At 41.3% G+C, this 17699-nt stretch overlaps 1 protein-coding gene across 2 annotated transcripts in view; it reads right to left on the bottom strand.

Annotated features, from left to right (window-relative positions):
* The window catches only part of LOC144799717 (solute carrier family 23 member 1-like), a 171931-nt gene that overhangs the window by 50351 nt on the left and 103881 nt on the right, over positions 1 to 17699 (bottom strand). For both annotated transcript variants that reach the window (XM_078671265.1, XM_078671340.1), the window contains 2 exons: positions 14172 to 14292; positions 8620 to 8776 (listed from right to left, as the gene is read on the bottom strand). In XM_078671265.1, the coding sequence (XP_078527391.1) occupies positions 8620 to 8776; positions 14172 to 14292 (278 nt within the window). The remainder of the gene's footprint in view (positions 1 to 8619; positions 8777 to 14171; positions 14293 to 17699) is intronic.

Below are 17699 nucleotides of genomic sequence, written 5' to 3'. Positions count from 1 at the left end.
TGCTGTACCGGGACAGTCGCCCTTGTGCAGTAGATTTCACTGAATTGATTTACGATCGGGCCACCGGTGTTTGCGTATTGTGCAGATCTCGGAGCACGGCGTGAATCCGCCATAGTGCCTCTGTCCCCAGCAGTACTTCACATCCACGCCTGATCTCTATTGTCTGTGAAAGGAGTGGAGCGGCTGTCTGGGAAGACTCAATACCTCAGGCCCAGCTGCGCTTCATTGCAGGGGAAGGTTTCTGGATCTGCTTGCGTTGACGAAGAGATTGTGGCGCTGCGTGGGTTCGCCTCGCTGCTGTAGTGCCCGGCGGTGCTTCACCTCCTTTACTGATCTGCCTACGTTTGTGGAAGTTTGGAGTGGCCAGTTGGGTGCGCTGTGGGAGTCCACCACTGTGCTCAGTGGTGCTTCATCGTTCCCCTCCTGGTGTTTGCCGCTCTTGTCGCCGAAGATTGTGTGGCGCTGCGTGGGTGCGCCCCTGTGCTACAGAGCCCAGCAGTGCTACACTTTGTTGCGGATTCCTGGGACAACACTGCTTTTGTTTACGTCCGGACGGTGCCTGCTCTCCATTCTGGCATACAACCTCCTTACTCTGCCTCAGAGTGCAGTTCGTCAGCTTCCTGGCGCGCCAGTCCCTCAGAGCGCGGGGCGTCAGTTCCTCTCAGAACGCCTTTTGTCAGTTTCCCGGCACTCCAGCTGCTTTAGGGCCGGTCTAATCATCCGGTTTTAACCCCTCCACACTTTTTACAGTGGCACCAATTTCTCCAATTTCTTTCCGCCACACCATCCCTTCAGGGCTGGCTTTCCGATTTTCTGCTGACGTATCTCCTTCCCTCAGTCGGTCCCCCTGCACTTTGTCAGTGACCCTCCTACCACCTCACAGCTGCTCGTCAAGACAGGATCTTCTGCATTTATTGCTGCGCGCAACCCCAGGACAGACTTTCTTTTACTGAACCTCGTATGTACCTGCCATTGCTGGGCTTAGTAGGCTCACCTTCATATATCCAAGTAAGACTTTTTCATTTTCTCCTGGAGTGAGTTGCTTATTTAACTCCTTCATTCCCGACCACTTTGGATTGTGTTTTACATTGCATGTTCTGCGGCTCTACACTTCAGAGTTCTCCAGCTGTCTTTCTTCGGTGACACACTCACCTCCTGTGTGTCACTACAAATTCCACGGTGATACACACACCCTAACGTCTCCTGTGTTCAATTCCACGGTGACACACTCACCTTTGTGTGTCATTACGTTCTTACGGTGATACACACACCTGATACTACTACTTGAACAGCCTCCATCCCACGGTGACACTTTCACCCTGTGGTCAATGCCTCCCCTTAGTGAAACACATATGTTATTCCTCCACTTAGTTTTTTTGCAAATGCTCCCACTTCTGCTCTACTAAGCTGACTCTATCCTGGTCTATTTCAATATTCCAGCTCCCTTTCCTCTAACCCATTGCTAGGGAGCTCATCTTCCCAGTAGTTGTGTATTGTGGTATTTCATAAGTGTGGCGTTAAGTCCTGGTTACTTCACAAGCAAGGTTCTTTGTACCTTCCTTTCAATTGGAATATCATAAGTGGATGTATAACTATGTATATTTGGCTCTGTGAGGCTATCTGTACAGTCTGAGTACTGCTAATGAGTTTGGAATTCCTGCATGGTTTTCAGTGTATTAGAAAATTGTGTTTACTGAGTATTTCTCCCTGTATGATCATTATTTTAGAGTGCATCTTAGTACAGTTTAGGGACTGCTTAAAAGTATAGCTTCTTTTAGTTTAATAGTAGTTGTTCGCATTTAGTTCCCTTTCTTTGACATCCTATCCTGAGTCCCTTAAGGACTCCTTGCGCTCTGCACCCACTAATTCTCATAAACAGAGTGTGACCTTTACTGGCCATTCCTCCCTGATGCAGTTTATTAGGATAGCTTCCTTCTCTACTATGGCAGGACAAGCTATGAGTCAACCCCCCCATTCCTTAATGAGATCGGAGAACCAAAAATTCACTGGAAGGAATGGATACATTTATTCGCCTTTTACCTCATTGCCATAGGAGGCGAAAGGTATTCGGCACTCCGCAAACAACATATATTGCTGCATAACCTAGGTATACAAGGAAGAAAGTTTATGACACCTTACCTGAGCCTGAGTTAGATGAGGATGAGGATGATACTGATAAGTTTAAAATTACCCTTTTAAAGTTAGAAGCCCATTTTGGTGACAGAGTAAATGTAGTTTTGGAGCGACATAAGTTCTTTACCCGCATCCAAGGCAAACAGGAGTCTGTCATTAATTATATTGCGGCACTGAGAGGCCTGACACTATGTGACTTTGGTGAACTTACTGACTCACTCATCACGGACAAACTAGTCAGGTGCACGAACAATAGTCGCATCCAAGAAAAGCTTCTAGCTAAAAAACCCACATTAAAAGAAGCGGTCAATATAGCAGTTTCGGTAGAACACACGGCTAAGTGTATTAAAGAGATGAAGGCTCCTAATGAGCTTGTTGCCAATGTTCGTAATAGCAAGGAGGTGCAAGGGAATTACAGTGATAATGAAGTGCTCAAGGTCAGATTGGGAGAGGTCAAGGATAACCATCCTGCCAAGAAAAAAGAAAGGTTAAAGTGCTACAGGTGTGGTAGCAGCAATCAACTTGCCAATGATGTATGTTGCACTGTACGCAATGTCACGTGTGTTAAATGTAACAAAAAGGGGCATTTGGGTAGAGTGTGTAATAACAGTGAAAACTACCAAGTGAAAGTAGTACACAATGAAGGGGACGTGGTCCCTAAGTATGTGTTCCAAGTAAAAACGAGTGTTTTTCAAACTGCCCCATGTTCTCAAGAACAAAACTGTGACCACAGGTCTATTGAATATCCAAGATGTACCATCTTTGTGAATAATAAGCCCATGGAAGGGTTTGTTTATTCGTGTGCCCCAGTCACCTTATGTAATATGGATATCATAAATGAGATGTTTGATGCCTACAGTCTTAACATCATGGAGCCTGATATTTCAGCTGTAGGGTATGATGATGGCGGGTATTCAATTCAAAGGGAGAACCACGTGGGGAAAAGTGTACATGGTAAGTAAGGGTGCCAGTTTATTGGGCTGGCACCATCAAAGAGAGTTAGGGATTGTGCTCGACCCACATAATAAAGAGCAGGTCCAATTAGCTGAGTGGGAGGAGGTAAACGGTAGTAGTTTATCTAATCCATCTGAGGAGTTTCCCGGAAGGGACTATCAAGTAAGCAGTAATGTTTGCGGTGTACCTCCCATGCATGTGAACATAAGTAAGAAACAAAGCTCTGGTTCTGGATCTGAGGGTGTTAATATGGAGCCTGGAGCGGAAATCAATGCTTTGGGGGGTAATTCTACCACTATTCCTAAAACACCTTGGTCTAAGTTAGGATTAGAAATTATCGGCCCAATGGAACAGTTAGGAGCTCTGAAGAGATTTCCGATCATACTTGTGGACTCCACCTCTTACTGGATCAGTTACAAGTTTGTTCCTGGGGTTTCGACCAAGTCCCTCATAGATTTCTTAAGTGATTCATTCGCATGCTAAGGTGTACCTGGTTGCATATTCACCAACAAAAGTATCAAGTTTTCTTCCATTGAAATTATGGCATTCCTAAACAATCTGGGCATCAAGCATGAGGAATCCACTGTGCAAGGTCATGGGAATGTTGATCTCATGAGTAAATCTGTAATCCTGATAAGTGATCTCACGCAACTAGCTTTCGCTAATGATATGGATGTGGACAAAACGGTAAGAGAAGGCATTTGGGCATATCACACCTCTTCCGTCTTGGTAACTGGAGCAACCCCTTTTGCTTCCATCAGGGGAAGAGATCTGATTGCCAAATTAAGTATCTAGTCTTCTCATAGAGGTGATCTACAGCAGTGGTTTCCCTTCACAGTTGTGACCATTATTTTCCTCCTAGCCGCAATCTTTTACCCTGTTGCCTTCCTGAATTGTGTTGTATCTTATGTGTCTTATAGTATTCCCCCCCCAGAAATGTGTTCACCCCTTGTAGCTTTTGCCTGGTTTCTTGTTTACATTCCCTGCGAAGGGAGATGTGTTGTAATCTCCACTCCTTTTTCCCTTGGTACATTCCTTTTCCCCCCTCCTCCCTTCCTCCAATATCCTTATCTAATATTAGGCATGCAAATAAAGCTGAATTAAAAGTGTTTTTTTGTTTAATCTAAAATAATGGTCTATTTCAAATGGCTTTTACATATCTTTGTTAAATGAGGCTATATTTTATAGCATTTGTATTTTATATCAAAATCCTCTCTGATGATGTCCGACCTATTTACTATAAAGTTTGAATTAACCATAATCACTACATTAAGCAACAGTGATATTCATTTTGTTGAAGCTAAATATTTTGGGGGCAAAATCAGTTTGGTTTACAAATAATTTGAAAAGTAAAAAAGAATGCAAGCCCATCAAAAGTACATTAAATACAATTGATAAAACTGTTTTTGTCTCTGATAAGCACATCTGTAAAGTATATGAGCAATATTACAAAATCCTTGCATATGGAAGACACTCATCCATTCCAACATGTACTTGAAAATTACTTTTCAAACATTTATAAATAAACAAATGTAAACTTAATTATAAAATCCTTAGAAGCCAACATTACTTTACAGGATTTCAAAAACACCATCTCTTCCCTAAACAAAACTAAAGCACCTGGGGCCACATGTGCAAATTATACTATAATTACAGTGATGACCTAATTGCGATTTTCTGCAAATCGCAATTTGGAAATTCCTATTCCCATTGAAGAAGCACATTGAGTTACATTTAGTGATTCCAAGTGGGTAGCAAATCGACCTACCTTTTGAATATTCATTAGGTAAGTCGCAGTTCGCCACTCATTAAGAATGATGGCAATCACAGGGATGGTGGCCTGCTGGAATCAGCAGATCAACATGTCTGTGATTGCTTTTTAATCAAGCACTTTTTAAAAAAAATTAGCCGGTTTTCCTCAAAGGAAAATGGGATGAGTTTAAATAGAAAGCAATGAATGTTTAAGTTTCATTTTTCAAGAGTAGACTGTGATCTGACCACTGTCCGCTCTCTAAAAATATGTGTATCAACATTCACAAAGGGGAAGGGGTCCCCTGGGGACCCTTCCCATTTGCGAATGGTTACCACCTCCTCTGAGGTGTTGGTAAAAAATGAATATTTTGTAACAGTAATTTGGTCGAAAAACATTCATACAAAACACTGCAAATTGATATTAGGAAGGGACACCAGAAATGTGCCCCTTTGAAATACCGATTTGCAAACCCAATTTGGCTTTTGTACGTTTAAAAAATCTTTTTTGCGTTTGGTACATTTGCAACCTTAAAAAAGGTTTTGGATATATGCCCTCTAGTTCTAATATACTTTCCAGAGATTTCATTTTAAATTTTTTAATAGGTCAAGGAGCATGGTATTTAAAAGTAGGATAAGTAGAAAAAGTGATTGACACCTAAACGCTGTTTTCAATGTGATAGGGCTGAGTGTTCCCCCAGTCAGCTAGGCAGTAATCCCATTGGGGAAGGAGGTGCTTCCAGAACTGATTTGGAGGGATCAAAAAAGGGTTGCTAATTTTCCTGGCCACTCCTCTTGGGTGTGCACACTGGCTTTGCATAAGGGGAGAAGGGTTTCACCAACTTAGATTTAGGTAGAGAGGAGCACAGTGGGGTTGTTTGCCGAAGGGCACACAGGAAATGCTGCAGAAGTGATTAAAGTAAACCCTGTGAATGTTTACCCCATTGCTAAGGGAGGAACCAGGAGTCGCCCCCTCATCCCACTCACAAGCCAGTGCCAGTCATAAATGTGGCATCCCCAGTACCCTCCTCAGATTACTACTGGACCTGAAGAAGACCAGAAGCGGACCGAACCTGTTGTGTGTGACCTGAGAAGAGCTCTGAAGGACCGGAATTGCTCTCCCGCTTGTACCTAGGACAAAGGAAAGGACTCAAAGTGTCATTAGGCAGGCCCCCTCCTCAAGCTACAGGCACACACCAAGCAACAAGAGGACTTTCCTGCAACTGGTCAGCTCACCAGTTCCAAATGGATCTGCTCTGCACCCTGCAGTTTTCCTCTGCTAGAGTGAGTCTTGACTCCCTAGTGCTGTTCTTGAGGTCATGGAAACCTCGGCTGTGTCTGGCTGGACATCTCCTACCACCAATGAAAACCTGGGACTTGGTCACTCATTTGCTCCAGAGTCCTCTGGAAGACCAGGACAAGCTGACCTGACAAAGGTGCGTTGCAGATGTGTTTAAGTTTCAAGTTTCCCCTGCTTGAAGCTTTTTTTGCAATGGCAATTCCTGTTCAGTGGCACCTTGCAAGCTCAGTATGCAGCTGCATGGAGTGCTCTTCAGCGACAGCCAGGAGCCTTGCCTGCTGAAAAAATCTAAGCTCTAAACAAGTGACTGAGTGAGATCAAAGAAATCTTGGCAGGACGAAGGCACTAAAAGTATCTGGTCAGCGAACGGACATTTCCTGGGCATGGAATTAGAAATTCTCTTACTTTGAGCTTTCCTACCACAAACCAACGTTTTCACAGGGAACTCATCCCATGGCTATCTGGCCTCTTGGAGTCCTCTTCAGCTACAGCCTGCTTCCTTGCCCTGCTGAAGGTGTTTGACTGCCATGTTTGTTGAGTCCCAAGGTAAAACCTTTTACTGGATTGAACCTGGCTGATGTATCTAACCTGCGCTCCATCCCTGTCAGCCTCAAATTGCACCTAAGTTCCCGTGTACTGTGAACAGCTGACTGCGGCTTGATACTTAACGCTTTTTGAAGCTATTTTTAATTCTACATTGGTTTAGGATTTTCCTTGCGCTGCGTTTGACGATATTACTGTTTTAGTACTGTACGAATACTTCCTATTTTGTCTCTAAGTTAAGTTGTCTGCTCTGTGCCATAGCTATCAAGGGGTTGAGCTCAGGGTAATTTAGTGGCTTTAGTGGTTCACTCTGACAAGGATTGAGTTTATTTCTTTCAGGTGGGTAGGCATTCGCCTTAACTAATGACTGAATTTCTTACACTAGTAGTACTGAGAACCATAAAATATGCACATGTGACTACCCCGCAAAACCTCATCAAACGAGATCTCTTTAAGATGTCATTGAGCAATTCTTATCAAGAAAATCTATCTGTATTTAACCCTCTTCTTCTACAGAAGATGTTTTTGAAACTCCATTAACTACTAGTTTGTCTACAAAAATGTCGTATAATTGTTTTATTCTTTTTTTCATTCTGTCCCAAATAAATATGTATAAAATCTCTTTATATTTGATACTGCTTCCCCTTCTTTCTTTTTTCCAGCCTTTCTCTTTTTTCCTCTTTTATTATGTTCTTTCTTCCACAGCATCTTTTTCTATTTATGTTATAAACTTTGCATATTTGCATTATTTGAGTTACAAAAACCTTGCAAATATTTTTGATATACATATTTAATATTCATTTATATGTGAATACTAGATCTGCCAATTAATATTTTGTATTATCATTATTATCTTTTAATTGTATTAACCTCTTTCATGCTGTTAAATCATTTGAAACCCTTAATAAAATAAATTGATAAACAAAATCAGAAGTGGAAAGTTAGATCATGTGTGCATACATTTTTCCAGGATTCCAGAGACAATTCAGAATATTTATGGCTGGGACTGCAGAGGACTTTGAGAAAGTGCTTGCCTTTTCAGTTACTAAGGCCGGCAAGGACTAAGCTTTAATCTTTTATTGGGCACCGAGAAAATTGAATGACTCCTTATAGACAAGGGGTCCTACAGAATGTGAGGACACTGGTCCAGGATTGGGCTATTAGGAAGATGAATGAATTTCTAAATTAAAACCGTAAAGCATTGTCTTGCCCTGAATGGAACAAAAAGGTTGTGCTCTGCTTTGGGCCAAGCACTCTGGAGAGCAGGCTACACAAACAAATTTGAATATGTCTCTTTGGTTTTTCTTCTCCTCATCCAGGCAGCATTTTCAAAGGATATGTGAGAAACTCTGTAAAAAGCATCCCAATCTCAGAATGATTCAATCACTTAATTTAACTAAATACATTTTCTGGAATTATTCAGTACCGAAATTGTAAAAAAAAAAAAAATCCAGGACTTGCATCAGACGGCCACTGCAGCTTCCACCACAAATTGGGCCTGCCATGTTGCCAATGATAGTAACAACACAACTACTAACCATCACACTCCTACAAGTGTGATAATTTGGATTAGTCCAGGCCCCCAGAGCTATTAGAATGGCTCGGGTGGCAGGTAACAGTCATTTTTAGTGCATATTGAATTAATAATTGATTGTTGGTGTTGGCATCTCTAATTTAACCTGACAGCGCCACCTTATGGCAGACTGTCCAAGCAAGCACCGGTGTTGAAAATTAAGGGCCAGTACTGAGCACGGAAAACCACTGGCACAAATTAAGCACTGGTATTATTCAATGTCTCGAAAATCTCTCCTATTGCTCGTATGAACTCCACTATCCAATGAATATGAAGACGCTACCTGAGTACAAAATGTCAAAGGCTGCACAGGCAATCATTTAGAGAATACACCCAAAAAACACATTTAGACAGACTGATTCTGTACCTGGGTATGGAAAACGAAACCAGGGAGCTTCAGACAAGACATTTCCCTTCGCATCTGTTCGAGCCAAGTAGCCATAACTTTGTGGGTTTGAAGGAAGAGCATTGGTAACAGTCAGGATAAAGCATACCAGCCAAGAGATGCCGATGCCGAAAAGGACCTGTTCAATCAGAAGAAAAAATCAATTGGCGCAGTTTATTCCATACCTTGATAAGTAATTCAGCATACAGGTAAATAAGGTTCTTCACATCTTATTGACTCAGCAATAGCCATCAGCAATTGCCATAGTTTTGTATTGTGGCAAATTTCAATGGTTCTTTGGAAATTGGGACTGAACAGGGACAATCTCACAGCTATGCAAGCAGAATCTGCCCTAACCGCAGAAAGCAGTGTCTTTAGATGACAACGCTGGGCACGGACATAGAAATCTTGAAAGAGGATGTATGACGGAACCATGCATACCATTACCATGCATGACTTTAAAACACAGGTAATGTAACAAATGTGTTGTTACCACACGTTCTTTTAGTAAACAACTTGTTACAATGACTTGCTTTAGGGAAGCGCTGGACTTTGGAATAGTATCATTTACTATTCCAACTCCAGTCTGTGACATAGTAGGGAAGGTGTTGGACTTAAAATCCAACACCTTTCCAACAATGTGTTCCCTAAAGCAAGTCGTTGTACCAACGTGCGTGCTTAAGGAACGCCTAGTAATGACGCGTTTGTTGTAGTGCCCGTGTTGTAAAGGCACTACGTGGCTCCACCTGCATGGTAAAGGGTGTTTCCCCATGCAAGGCAGTCAGACCTTGAAAGAGGTAAGGGACTGTACTGACATAAATACTAAAGTCACTCTCATTTACCATGTATTTATGTATGTATGTATCTATGTATGTACGTGGTATTTCTGTAGCGCAGGTTTAGCCAAAAGGACGCGGAATGCTCATACACACAATTCAAGAATGTTTTATGCAAATGGTTTGGTAAAATTGACGGAATAGTCATGCATATTTAAGATAAAGGAATATAACAATTATACACAAAATTCTCATATAAAAAACAGCAACAACTATACCAGCCAAATAAATTCACACTTAGGCAGTATCCCACTGATCCTTTATCAGCAGTGTCCACTCTAAAGAGATGCCAAGTATAAATGTGGACGAAGATTAAGGGGCATATTTATGACATTAATGGCGCAGGGCCATGCAGTGCAGTAATTTACCTTGCTGCAATGCCCTGCGCCACAGGGAAAGGGCAGAAATGTGCCAAATTGTATCCAATACATCCCCTTCCTGTCGTTCCCATTGCACTGGTGCCATTTGGGCAACCTAGAGCCAATGCAGGGATCCTTGCACCATGGTGCAAGTGTGCCTGTGTTGCAGGGAGGATTGTTTTTGTGCAGGAAGGAGCACCCCCTCCACAAAAACAATCCTGAGATGCATTTTTGTTTTCTCTTTCTATGCGTGCTGCAGAATGCAGAACACAGCTCACATAGAAACAGGAAATATTTCTCCTTGTTACGCCTCCTCTTGGGAGACACATTTTTTTGCGAATTCCCAAGTTTGATCAATCTGGGAATGCTTTAAAAACCATGGGAGTTGTGTGGGAACACTCACGCAACGCCCATGAAACGCCACCCTTGCGCGGGGTAATGCAATGCAGCGATTTGGGCTGTGTTGCATTACTCCATATTTTTTGAGCCCTTCAATGCCATGCAAAGTGGTATTGTCTGGCTTAAAAAATATGACTCAGAGGTTTGAGTCACGCATTTACCACATTGCGTGGTGTAAGCATGACACAAAGGTCTCATAACTTACCCCTATATTCCTCTGTTCGTAGTTATTTATTTAGCACAGCAAATACTAGAGGGCAGTGGCGGCTGGTGACATTTGAAAGTGGTGAGGCGTAAACGTTTGGTATGACTTTATGTAGTTAACGATGCAGGCAAGCTTAATGGACAAATGTGAGGTCCAGGCTGGATCTTCCATAGACAAAATAAAAATAAAGGCATGCACATCTTCAACTACCTTTCTTTCCTCTTCAACACCCTTTTTTCACTCTTACCCGAATGCACTTCCTTGCATTTCCCACACTTCACCACTTTCAAACATGCACTGCACTCACTCACATTTAAGCAGTTTATTTACTTTCGCTTTTGACCGATAAATATTTTGCCATCTAATTACAACTGGAACACATGACTATTGTTCTATATGCTCAGCTGAGAGGCCAATCCACTGATAGGCACTTGCTTTGGCTTCAGCATCAGAGCTCTTAATCAAAGCCCTTCATAAACACCTGCACAGCTCAAAGTATGCATGGAACAAAAAACAGAAAGAAACACATGATTAAATAGCTAACTCTTGAGGAAGGCACGATTAAGTAAATACATCAATGTTGGCTTTTGCAATTTCTTAATAGCGATTTTTAAGGAATCGCAATGAAGGAATCGCAATAGCCTTTGCATGTAGAAATCGCTTGAAAAATAGCGATTTCTAATTTAATTGCAAATAGCAAATTACGAGACGCAATTAAAGAATACCTCCCCATTCATCCCTATGGGCCTAGAGGCCCATAGAATGAATGGTAAGACATTCTCAATTTGTGATTCTCAATTAGAGAATCGCAAATTGAGAATGCAATTTCAAGGGTGCAAGGGTGTCAAAAGGACACCCTGTTGCACCCCTGAAATCTGCATATGAGTACATCTTGCACACAGACATGCCCCAAGGGCATGTGTGTGTAAAATGGAACTTTGAAAAATGCACTTTAGTGAATTTTTCAAAGTTTTAGTAAATTACCATGAAGTTCAACTTCATGGGAATTTGTGCCCCTTAGTAGCGAAATAGCTACTTCAAAGTGGGTTTTGCATTGCATTTAAGGAATCGCAAAATGCGATTCCTTAAATGCAGTCGCAATTTGAGAACTTGCAATTAATTGCGAATTCTCAAATTGCGAGGGCCTTGATCCTTGATGCATCGCATAAGCTAATTTCTCGATCGCAAATGGCCGATTTTTGCGAATCTCACTGTTTGCGATCGCAAAAGGCTTTGATGCATGTGCCTGTAAATCGGTAACATGCATTGCCTTAATGTTTTTAAAACTACTTGTTCGTGAATCAATCCATGTTTTTGGCATTACAGGTGTTAAGGGCATGAAGATAGGGCCAGTTTTAATGTCATACAGCAGATAACTGTCTACTGTAAGCACATATCTATCGCTTTGCACTTGACTCAGATATTTGGATCAACTTCACAAGGGAACAAGAACCCCGGCCTGCTCATATTTTGGATCAATTTTGCGGGGGAACAAATGAAGCAGCTTCACTTCTAATGGGCCAGCAACTGGCAGCCAGGGCCAGGGGTGTCACAGTGTGGAAAATTAGTCTAAGGCTTACCATTACAGAGAACAAGGCACCAAAACACATGTGCTTGCATCCACCCCCACAAGTGACGAATGGGAAAGGGTGGAATCTATGCCTGTGAATGACTCCAGCACCCGAAACCATAATGCTGAATGCATCACTGGCCTACAGTGGATACTGCCATAGGCTTCAATGACAATGATTTATTATGAATTGTTTCTGAACAGTAAGCCCTGCGTCGTGTGTTACAGTTCAGAAGGTTGATTTACTGCCTGGCTTCCAGCTTGTGCTTCAGAGCGAGGCGGAGCAGGCAGCTCGGGACAGCTCAGATTTAAATACATCGATTTGTTATGAGATATGATATTATCTCTTAATAAATCGATCTATTTAATATTTGTACCAGAAGGTGAAGGAAATATTTTCTGGGGGGTGCAGTCCCAAAGCCCTATTGGAGAATTCACCCCTACCAGCGAGATCAATGGAAGAGATGAGGATAGGTAGGGGAGATTATGTTCAACTTGGAATATTTAAGGTGATATTGCCTTTAGAGAGAAGAACAATGCCGTTGTATATTGAAGAGACATTGAAAATCAAGTATGGATCTATCCTTGAGTATGACCAACGCAGTTTATTGTTTTCAAATTTCAATACTTGGAACACAGATTGAGATCGATGAGGCACAAAGACATTGCATGGATTGAATAATCTGAAACATTTCGCTCCACAAGAGGATTACTGAAATTATTTTTAGTAAGTAATTGGCAATTACAATTTTCATTAAAAAAATAAAATCTAAAAGATGAAAGATAGTAGCTAAAATAAATAATCAGCTTAGTTAATGTACATACTTAAACCTACTCATGCCCATTACTGCTATAGTAACAAACATCAGTTTACATATTCCACATTTGTACTTTACTATTATTTTATGCTTCATGGCACCATGATGCAACTCTTAATCCTTAAACCAGATCACAGATTTAGCAGGTTTGTATCTATTTTGATTACCTCAGCCACTCTCTAACTCCTCCCTGTTCAATATTCACACAACTGGTGTAGGCTGGAAGCACTGAATCCCGGACATCGAGGGGACAGAATATTGTTACAACAATATCGAGGGACAAAATATTGAAAGGAAAGTTTCTATATATTTTCTATATCTAACTCCACATATATGTATCTTGGTGATATATATCTTCAAGGTACAAAGATGTGGAGTTAAGATGAGTAAATCCTTACCTAACTCTGTGCACTAACATTTAGATATTTTGTCATTGATATTGTTGTAACGATATTCTGTCTCACTAATATTCGAGATTCAATATTCCTTACTACAATCTGCTCAGCTTTAAATATGGCTCAAAGTTTTTAAAGTTGCCTGGAATTATTTTCCCTTTTTCCAAATTCAGCATGCTGATTCTAACTAACACACTCAACTATAGTTGTATGTCCTTATAACATATTAGAAATACCGACATGACCTGCAAAAATATTGCTTTCAGTATACTGCCTAACACAACATTGCCAATTTAAGTATGTAAGTGCTATTCTTAACATCTACTAGACTTACCTTGAAGAGGGCTTTTGAACATCATTGGGCCTTATTTAGAGTTTGGTGGAGGGGACGGGAAACATCCTTTACAACGCAACTTTTACCACGCAGTGCCTTTACGACGCAACTTTTACAACGCAAACCATTACAACGCATTGCGCTGGGGGGCGCTCTAGGATAGGGAATACGTTTAATTTACAATCCAACACCTTCCCTAGTGTCCACGGGGACTGGAGTTGGAATAGTAAATTAAACTATTCACTATCCAGCACCCCAAAGCGCTATGCGTTGTAAAGGTTTTCGTTGTAAAAACCGCGTTGTAAAGGCATGCGTTGTAAAAGTATGTGTTGTAACGTCATACATCCGGAGGGGACACTCTGTCATAACTGTGGCGGACATCCCATCCACTGTATTACAAGCCTTGTCATATATAATGAGCTTGCAATACGGAGGACTGGATATCTGTGACATTTGTGATGGAGTTTCCAATCCTCCAAACTCTAAATCAAGTCCATACGTTTTGGTCCTAAAACATAGTTGGTTATATAGGGATGTAAACTAACATTTTAACAACATATTGTAAGCTATGTAGCTGTTGTCCCAAAAATGGTGTATGTTAACTCAAAGGGCACTCACAGGAAATATCTGAAAGAGGTTGATCATCGAGAAGTGGAATTTCTTAGTTTTGCCATATGTCGGAATGGGCACTGGAACATTGCGTAGATACTGAGAAAACAAGATGATTAGAAAGGTGGTCCTGAAAGAGAAAAACAACACAGATGGAAGCAGTGCAGAGACACCCAGTATTAAGGGTTGAACAGGTTGAACTGTTTCATTCTGTTTGAATTTACTATTTCATTCATTTTCAGTAACATCTAGTTAACATTAAATTGGACATGAATAGCTTTGATCAATTAGTAGTCTCTGAGATGAGTTCCCAGGCATATTCAGACTAGCATAATGTAAATCTAGCTTTTAACAGTGTTCTTCTATTTCTTCATTTCTTTGCGGTGTACATCTGATATTTCTTTTACTTGTGTAGAGATTGTGCCCTGCTAAACATGCCTCAGACATTTTGTTTGAATGGTCAACCCTATTTATTTCTCAGTTGCCTGTGACTCTGAAAAGTCAACAATCAGTGTGCAGGTCATCTACATTATTGTACAAAGTAAAGCTGTGTAGGAGAGAAGGGCATGTTTCTCCCACCTTCACCTAAAATATATATTTTTATAACAGCCAAAGGGCATGATTCCTGTGTGTTAAATTTAAACATTAAATATCAAACAAGACCCTTTTTCTGTAAAATATGTGTCCTTAGTAGCTTTCTCTTTGAGGTGTTTTGCACTTTAAAGCTTTTGGGTAGAAGGTTTGAGGCTACAGTACCTGAGAATGCGGAGGTCTGTCCAATGACAGTTTCCAACCTAAGTTTCTATGCCTCAAAAAATGTAAACATCTGAAGGAAAAAAAATCAGTGGGACCAACTGGCTAGCAATGAGTAGCCAGGAAATCCTCACACAAAATGTTTGTGGGAGATCATGTAATAGCTCACATTGAGATGGTGGTCTCTGCCACATAGTTTAACAATCCTCACAATTGGGATCAGAGATAGAATGCATACCATGGCAAGATAATTAAGAAATATGCAATGGCAATGGCATGCAAGTATTCTTATACCAGATAGCAGTTCATCTTGATATATTTAATCAGAGAGTTCAATCATGTTGATTTTCTAGTGTGGTGTTGCATGTCTTACAACCAACATGCTCCAAAGGCTACATCATAAACCTTGTCTTCTCAACATCACCAACAACTCCGTGCAAACTACCTACACTTTCAGACTGAACCAACCACTTAACCTTGCCACCCTTATTTCACTGCTCAATGCCCTATTCACAAACCAAGATCAACATAAAAGACATGGCCAAACCTTCAGATCCTTTCAAGACTTGTCTATAGACAAATTTGGAGCCTAACCTCATCTCTCACCCTATCAACTCTACTTCTGATGCCAATACCTTTCTAATCTACTTCCACATATTATGGAAAATTATGTGAACAACCACACCCCATTGAAAAAATGATAGGCAAGACAAAGCCTTCAACACTCAAAGGCATTGCTGAAAATAAACAGTCCATCCACGGACAGAAAAGAGAATTGAAGAAAATCAAAAGGATAATTTGACTGCATGATACTGAAGTCCCTCCATGCTACATGCAGAGAGCTCATTGCATTATCCAAAGTACTAGACCAACATCATCAACTAAGCCACTTAAAGAAGCAACGCATGTTTAAGACAGTCAAGCACTGCATCAACCCATTGCCTGACCCACCTATTCCTCACTTAAAATTACAGGGCAATGTATCTTATGAAGATAATGTCTTACCCTTGTCCTCTCACACCCCTATTCGCCATTGTCAATGCCTTTACCATTCAAGGCATCGGACCTGAAGTTCTCAAAGGAAGCCAGGTTGTCACACTCTTAAAGCAACCTGCACCAGACATTGATGACCTCACCTAATACCGGCCCATCACTCACCTACCATTCATAGGCAAGATCTTTGAAAAAGCAGTCAATCTTCAATTCCACAATCACATTAATACTAACCATACACTGAACGAATACCAGTCTGACTTCAGATTATGCTGTAGCACAGAGATTACTACAATGATCATGCCCTCCTAACCACAGTGGAAGACGGCTCCTGCTTCCTGATATTGCTGGACCTCTCAACTGTCTTTGGCACTGTCGACCATTCCCCCTTAATATGCACCCTGGAGCCTCAAATGGGATTCACCCGCAACATCCATCAATGGTTCTCTTGCTACCTTTCTAGTTGACACCAGTTTGTTCACATGCACTACAAGGTCCCAAAAGATCCTTATCACTGCAGAGTCCCCCAGGGTTCTATGCAGTCTCCTGTCATCTTCAACCACTACATGGAGCCACTTGGTGCTCTGCTCACAAATAACAGCATTGAGATTCATCAATATGCTGATGATAACAACTCTACTGATAATCTTCTCTGCTTAAGACATCAAATGCTTTAAACACTCCCTGCACATCCGTGCTTAATTTGAACCCATGGTTTACGGTGCTCGGCACCCGCATTTAATTGTCAATATGGGCGCTTGTGATACCACAAGGTGGTGCTCTCCGGCTAATTTAGAGATGATCACAACAACAGTTAATTATTAATTTAGTATATATTAAACATTACTAATACCTGCCGCCCAAGCCATTCTTATATCTATGGGGGCCTAAAATAAGCTGAATTGTCACACTTGCTGGAGTGGGAAGGTTAGTAGTTGTATTGTTACTATCACTGGTAACATTGCAAGGGCAATGTGTGGTGGAAGCTGCGGTGCCCTCCTGATGAGAGCCCTGGCACTTATTTACAAATTAGGCATTGCTGTACATCATTCAAACATGAGTGTTCAACATCTACCTGAAGCTCATCCCAAACAATACAGAATTCCTGTAACTTACGAAGACCAACAAACAGTGCAAACCAGGCTCAATGCCATGAACCTGGCAGCTATGAATGGCAACTTTCAGTGAGTGCCAAATCAGGAAAAGAAGACTGCCTTGTAGTAGATCTCGCTTCTAAATAAAGTGAAATCACTTCTTCCAGAAAGCAACTACAGAACTGCTGTTCATGTCCTCATACTCTCACATCTGGATGGTGGTAATGTCCTGCTCCATGGCTGTCCAAAATCCACACTGACATCCCTTTAGGACATCCTACACATCGCAACATGTCACATCCAGTGACTGTAAAAATAGGATCACATCACCCCAATTCTGATGGAACTCCTTTGACTTCTCTTGCCGGCCCACACCATCTTCAAAACCAACCACATCATTTACAAAACCATCACAGCAAGCACCTCTGCTTGTCTTGCAGACAAGCTCACCATCCCTAGTAGTTCTCAGCACACCAGCAAGCCAGAACACCATCAGACTAGAGTGTAGAAGTATAAAAAACAAAGCAGCAGGCCTTCTCCATCTTTGCACTCAAAATCTAGAACAACAACATTGCTTACATCGGGACCACCCCAGTTGTGGTATTCTTTAAAGAGGTGCATCTTCATCACAAAGCAATTGTTTTCCACAAACCAGCTACTGCTCCTATCACTTATTGACTTTATACATGTCTTTGAC

Source organism: Lissotriton helveticus, chromosome 1_1 (genome assembly GCF_964261635.1).
Source record: "Lissotriton helveticus chromosome 1_1, aLisHel1.1, whole genome shotgun sequence".
NCBI classification, from domain to species: domain Eukaryota; kingdom Metazoa; phylum Chordata; class Amphibia; order Caudata; family Salamandridae; genus Lissotriton; species Lissotriton helveticus.
The sequence above is the reverse complement of the archived record's forward strand: the minus strand, read 5'-3'. Positions and strand labels throughout refer to the sequence as shown.